Source organism: Bombus pyrosoma, linkage group LG17 (assembly GCF_014825855.1).
Source record: "Bombus pyrosoma isolate SC7728 linkage group LG17, ASM1482585v1, whole genome shotgun sequence".
In the NCBI taxonomy this organism is placed as follows: Eukaryota; Metazoa; Arthropoda; class Insecta; order Hymenoptera; family Apidae; genus Bombus; species Bombus pyrosoma.
In genome coordinates, this window is record NC_057786.1 from 4,657,956 (window position 1) to 4,664,729 (window position 6,774).

At 35.7% G+C, this 6,774-nt stretch overlaps 1 protein-coding gene across 1 annotated transcript; it reads right to left on the reverse strand.

Annotated features, from left to right (window-relative positions):
* Positions 1-316: 316 nt before the first annotated feature.
* Positions 317-4,092, reverse strand: LOC122576999. The gene is made up of 2 exons (XM_043748015.1): positions 3,923-4,092; positions 317-1,480 (listed from the first exon to the last, which is right to left on the reverse strand). Exon 2 carries the CDS (start codon positions 956-958, stop codon positions 317-319), a length of 642 nt encoding a protein of 213 aa, XP_043603950.1. The 5' UTR covers positions 959-1,480; positions 3,923-4,092.
* Between the last annotated feature and the right edge of the window lie 2,682 nt (positions 4,093-6,774).

Genomic DNA, 6,774 nt, shown 5'->3' on the forward strand with positions numbered 1-6,774 from the left:
GTTTTGCACCTTCTTGCCTGGCTTCTGCTAGTTCCATGTCCAATTGCTTCCGTTCGATACTCGCCGTCTCCACCGAGGATTCCAAAAGTTGTACACGTTTTGTTAATCGCTCTGTTTCCGCAGCCCTGACCTCTGAAGCTGCTCGAAGGCTCTTCACTTCAGATGTTAGTTCCTCTTGTTTCTGTAGCAATGATTCTCGTTCTTCTTGTGCACCTTTTAGAATCTCTACTAATTTCTGTTTCCGTTCTGTATTATACCGTTTGGAAGATTCCTGTGGTTGTTTCTCCACGACTGTCTGCCCTGTGACGATCCAACCTCATTCGGTGTTTCGTAAATGCAGGGTCTGGTTTGCTAAGACCACCATTCCTTCGCGAAGGAGATTCCAAAACAGCTGAGCTCCAATGAGGCCGTCGATGTTTGATGATCGATGGAACGTTGGATCTGCTAATGGGATGTGTTCTGGTAACTCTAAGCTGCTTCGCTCGATATCATTTGATGGAACGGCTTGGGAAATCTCATCTATGACCAAAAATATTACATCTGTTTGATAGTCACAGATTCTTGACTGGTGGATCTGTGATCGCATTTGATCGACACCACATAACTGTATGTTTACCCTTTTTGTAAGCAGCCCGAGCCGCTTACACGCTTCGTTGGTCAAGAGATGTGCCTGGGAGCCGGAGTCCAACAAGACTCTGCACTGTTGCATGTTTCCGTTTTGACCCTTTATATTTATAACTGCCGTAGATAAAACGACATGCGGACATAACCTAGATGACAGACATTTTAGATTGGTGTGCATTGGTTCCCACGGTTTGTCTACGTTCGCACGGAGGAGAGTGTGGTGTCGTTTACTGCACAGCATGCAGCTGCCAGATCGACACTCTTCTGTGTGTGTGTCACGCTGTTTGTCGACGCAAGTCACTGTGCAGCAGGATGTTAGCGGTGTACTTAGCATCGAAGGTGTTTCTTCCCGAAAATGGCACTCACTTAAATGTGATTTGTCCAACACTTGTTTTTCTCCGGACTGATGCTTCCTCCAACAGCACCGGATCCGCCTCGAAGGACCAATATGTTGCGAATTATCGACTAAGTAGCAACCTCAAATCGATCGGTCGATATCGCGTACCTCGAATAACTTAACGTTCAAGGTGGAGGAGATGAAATAACTCGAGTGAGGAATACTGTCGTGTTCCGTCTGTAGTGTTCGACGGTTGAGGATGAACTGTTCACTCCCGGTGCAAGAGTGGCTTTGGATGATGTTCCTGTCGTGGAGGAAAGTTCGTGGCGGGTGTGTCTCAAGTCTGTTCCTAACTGTTAATATGGGCTTTTCCCGTGTGATCCTAAAGTACCTGGACTGTACAATAGGCCCACGGTTTATGATGGGTCGGCGTCGACTCTTGACGATCGACCTGCCCGCGCATCGCGTCTGGTTCCTATAAGGCGTCTCGGTAATTACCTGGTAATTACCAGGCGGCCACTGCAAATTCCGAACAAAACTATTTAACACCAAACCTACCGACAGTTCATGTATACCTAATCTTACCGTGTACGGTCAAAATGACCGGTGATTAAACAAGTAATAGTTTTTATGATTTAACTGAGATAATGGTTAATTTATAACTAAATGTATAAAATGATGAACTTTAAAAATTTACTTTTGTTTAATTTCAATTATAGTCTTAAATAGAATTACACTTTTGTTTATATAGAGATATATCTTATTCAACTTCGCTGCATTTTTTACAAATTATCTTATTATCAGATATACATTTGCCGTATAAATATTTCCCGTGTCTTAAACAAATTTTCGTAATTTTGTAACCTTTACAATTTTTTACTTGACAAGTTTTTTGTAGCAGTGAATCTGAATTTGTTGATAGTTTTATTGCATGGTTTGTTTCCCCGCGATTCTTTATATAAAAGTAATGTATGCACTAGGTTTATAACAATTTTGTGAATTCACTGTAAATTGGCCCCATACTGTATATACCATTGCAAATTTATTGGTTCGTAAACGTTGGCTTCTTTCGCTCTTCTTATCAAATCCTATAAACCTCATAATTTCAGCAAAGTCATTCCTGCTCGTTGTTTTTGAAAAAAATGCAGGTCTCTAAATTTTATTCCACAAATATGACACATCTAAATTTTTTGCCTGATATGCACCGCGGGCATATGGCAGAGAAATAAATGCATCTAGTTTTGTTGCATGTAGCTCCATCTTAGTCCCCAATACTGTAAATGCTTCTTCTTCCGTACATTTTATTATATGATCCCATATACTGTGATCAATGATAATATAAAATGCCGTCTTTACTTGTCCTTTCATTATATGCCGTTTAGCATATTAAAATATTATGAAAATATTATGAACTGATGTCCTGCCAGGTTTGGGACTTGCATCTATTTCTTTCCAAACTGTTCCATCGGGCCCAGTTTCACTTTCTGCTGTCAACGATAATCTTTTTTCTTTTTGCCCTTGCGTAAACGCTTATTTATAATATTCAACTCTGATTCGGTTGTAAATAGCTTTTCATATGTTTCCATGCAGTTTTCAGTTGCTGAAGTTTCATGTTCATCGCATACTGAACAGTCTTCTTCTATGTCCGTTATTTCTTTTTTTATAATTTTTGTTTGAAAAATCTTGATATTTCTAGGATAAATATTTATTACAAAATAATACCATGTATGGAATACAAAATTATTGTCAAATTCGATACGCTTTACTTTTCAAAGGAAAAGTTATAAAAGTAACAATTTTACACAAAACTCTCTGAGATGCTTTCTGTCTGAGTTTTAGAGATAACAAGTTTAGATGTCGACTAATTGACTAAGAAACCGAGATGTATTCTAGTTGAAAAGACAATAGCAAGTAAAAATATGATCTGTGACGGCGATATTTATACGAAAATATTGATGAGCATCGACCGTTCTCCACCAACAGTTACACAGGGGTGGGGTTGGGAAAGCTTTCCCATGTTTTATAACAATGAGCAGTAACCCAAAGAAACTTCTCGGCTTTTAAAATGTTTTTAACAATGGACTGTAAAAAATGCTAAATTTTGTGGCGGTTTCTTAGGACTATTATGGGCCTCAGTTGATATGTCTTGACAGCTGGTGGCTATCTTGATCGAGGGATGGATTCTTTTATGACAAGATTACGACTGTAACAGCTGTTATTATTTGTTATTACTGATTTTGTTTGTCATCTGACCTTGAGATAGCCTTTTCTTTGTACTGATTGCATTTATTTTAAGAATAACTAACATATTTTGTCGGGCGGTCAAAATGACCGCTCACGGTAAGCAAAGCAGAGTACACATTTTTCTCAGAAAATAAAAGAGCAAACTAAAGTTAAATACCGAAAAATATATTGTACGCATGTTTTGGGAAAAGTCAGAAATTATGAAGCGATATGATAAAGTTTAAATATGATTAAATTTGTGTAGAAATTCGAGAGAGGTCAATTTGACCGTGCCGGTAGGTTTAGTGTTAATGTTTCATTAGAAAAAAGACATGGTTATTGATCATGTGAGACAGGAACGTTATAAATGCTAGTATAGGTAATTTTAGAAGTTGTTAAGAACTTTATCTTAGTTCTTATCTTAGTTCTATAACTTGTGCTAGAGTTGGTAAAAATGAAAATTTACAAAGTGACTTTGTAGCACGAATGGAACTTGATAAAAGTAGGAAAATTAATTTTATGAAATTCAATAATACGAATTGATAATCTGCAAGAATAGTAATGTCGGAATTTGTAGGAAACGAAAAATTGTCGTCCAGTACCGATTAATTATTTAATTATTGTATCTTTTGCACTAAATGATTAATAATGTTTTAAAAAAAGGACTAGGAGTTGGCGGGTGAAATACATACAATGTCGCGAGAGCCGAGGCGTTCTTAAACTACGTAAACAATGTACCGAGAGCCGAGGTGCCGATGGGCCCATAAATGTGTCGTCGGTCCTTCAAGTGAATGGTTTTGTAGAAATGGTCTATGTGACCCTGGCCATGAGCAGTTGCGGATCATATGCGGGTGGGTCTGAAAAAAAAAGAGATGCGAAGGTAGAGGCAGGGGTCAGAGTTAGTTGAGAGGTTGAAGGGTGCCAATCGGGAAGTCATTGTCGAGAGAGAACGTTGAACGAGTTGTAGCGAGAGTTGTCATCGAACCACTAAATTGTAGCGTGTTATTGCGACTGGTTCATGTTAAATTACCATCGTTTTTCCTGTCTATATTTGTACAATCCATTCATTATAAGTAAATCGCCAATATCAGGATATAATAACAGTATATTCCATCGACGATACTATATACATATTCTTATTCAAATTTGATTTTTACGTATATCGTATGGAAAATACTTAATATTTCCTTGAAACATTGAAAGCCTCTGCGGCCTGTCTTTAGGTCGTTTTATTTTCGAGGAGGAGCTTCAAAGCCCCATTCATGTTCTCCTCTGATCATTTCCCTCTTTTCTGTTTTGGACTTTCAGATATTCTTCTATGGGGAAAGGTAGAAGAAAAATTAAACAAACACTTTCTATGTGGAAACGAGACCAAAGCGAAAGAACATTGGAAAGAGGAGGAAGAAAGAAGGTGCAGATTATGTGGACGGGAAGAAGAGGACCTGAGACATGTACTAGAAGAATGTGAAATAACAGGAGGAGCAAAGGAAATGGAAAAAATATTGAATGGGACTGGGGAAAGACTAATGAACCTGAAAGCGATAATAGAGAAAAGAAGGGTAAAGGCAATACAAGAAGGGGTGGAAGGACAGGAAGGTAGCACAGCAAGGAGGCAAAAAGACCAAAGTGGCAATAGTGTGTAGGCATAAGTTAAAATAGATCGTAAGCATTAGTTTTAGATTAGAGGTAAAAATGTGATTAGTGCAATAAAGGGCTGTAAAGAAAGCTGAAAGTTCGTCCAAAGCCGAGAGGCACGGACTAAATAAATAATAAAAAAATAAAAAAAAATAACAAACACCTTCTAATTTAGTTTCAGTTGCCAAAATATTGAACTTACAGGTAAAAGAAATTCGGTCTATGTCTAAATCGTCGGTATTGGACGACGAATACGTTGAAACGTTTTAGATTATAATGTATATAATATACAAAGAAAATTGTAAAACTGGGGTAAATAACTGGTAATTACACTTAATAAATTAGATGTAGTATACATTAAAAATATTTACTGACCTGAAAAACAACATATCAACTCTAGAAAATAATTTTTAACTTTCCGAATATCAATGTATATGTTTGACATATCAGATCAATATGGCTCCGAAATATGTTACACGAAATTGTTCATTTTCATTTGTTTGTTCCAATAAAAGCGCTAATATCTGGTGAAAAATCCTATGTATTTAGAAATTAACAAAAACGTTAAGTGGGTTGTTACTTTACCCAAACTGTATTTCTTACATGTAATGCCTGTTACACGTTTTATCTTTAAAATAATAAACTCATTATTTACTCGAGATTTATTCCTAGCGCACAAATATTTTTCAATAGAGCGATGCAAAGTTTTACTCAATCTCGGATCATCACAAGTTAGACTCAAAAAACGGAGGCGCCAAAATCTTGAGGATTCGATTTCACCTGCTCAAAGTGACTTTTGCAGACGAAAGAAATTGTTCTTCAGATACTTTAATATTTTTTACCAAATTTTATCAAAAATAGTATTTTATTTGCTAATAAAAGATAACTACGTTTTGGTACTCCTATAAAACAATATCACGACATTCACTAAAATTACAAATACTGTACAATATACTTACTACAAGGCTAATCGAAATAGCTTGTGATCCAATATATAAGAATGCTATTTGTAACGTACCTTTACTAGTAACAGTTTAAAGTAGAGTGATATTCCTAAAAAAATCATATATCTTATACATATATGTACGTAGTATATACGGTGTATATAACTATCTTTCTGAGTTTATAAAATAACAAGTGTCTTCTAATACGTAAAAATCTCGAGAAGATTTAATTAAAAATTTTGATTATTTGTTTGATAATAATTTATTATTTGCACTGGAATGTTACGTCTCGAATGCACTGTACTTTGTTACGCGATTCATTCCTGCACAATTTTTTTAGAAAGCTATCTACATAAACAATACATAATAAAAACAAAATTGGGTATACTAGTTCTACCAGTATTTTAATTCAAATTAATAATTTATTGAAAAACATTTATTAATAAACAATTAAACTATATGTTGTGAAGAAATATCTCCTTTAAGAACATTTATTAATAGCTCTAGAATTGATAATATTAGCCTGAGTAAGATTTGTATGTACGCGTAATTGATAGTACTCGCGTACAGATGTGCGTGTAAAACGTTTCAAGTTAACAAAGAGAACATGATACACGTGGAGTAGGTATGAATAAAAATTACAAGAAGCCGGAGAATATTCTAAAAGATATATCATGATAAAGTATAAATTGTAAAGAGTTATGAATCATGTTATTATTGTTGAGATATGTATAATTTTCTGTGCTGGACTAAGTTAAACGCGCAGTAAGAATACTTGTTTGCGAGTATCAGTGTGTGGAAGTGTGTGTATACGCGACGTCTCGAAAACAGATGAAGGTAAACAGTTCAGTCCTTAGAAGCATCTGGAAGGACAGTCGGTTAATATCGGGTATAGAAGAAAGTGCTGAGACGCGTGCAGTTATGTATCGATAAATATAATAGAGATCATCCATTAAGTAAATATATAATTATTCAAACATTAATTAAAGGTGTAAATTTTGTGTTCCCATA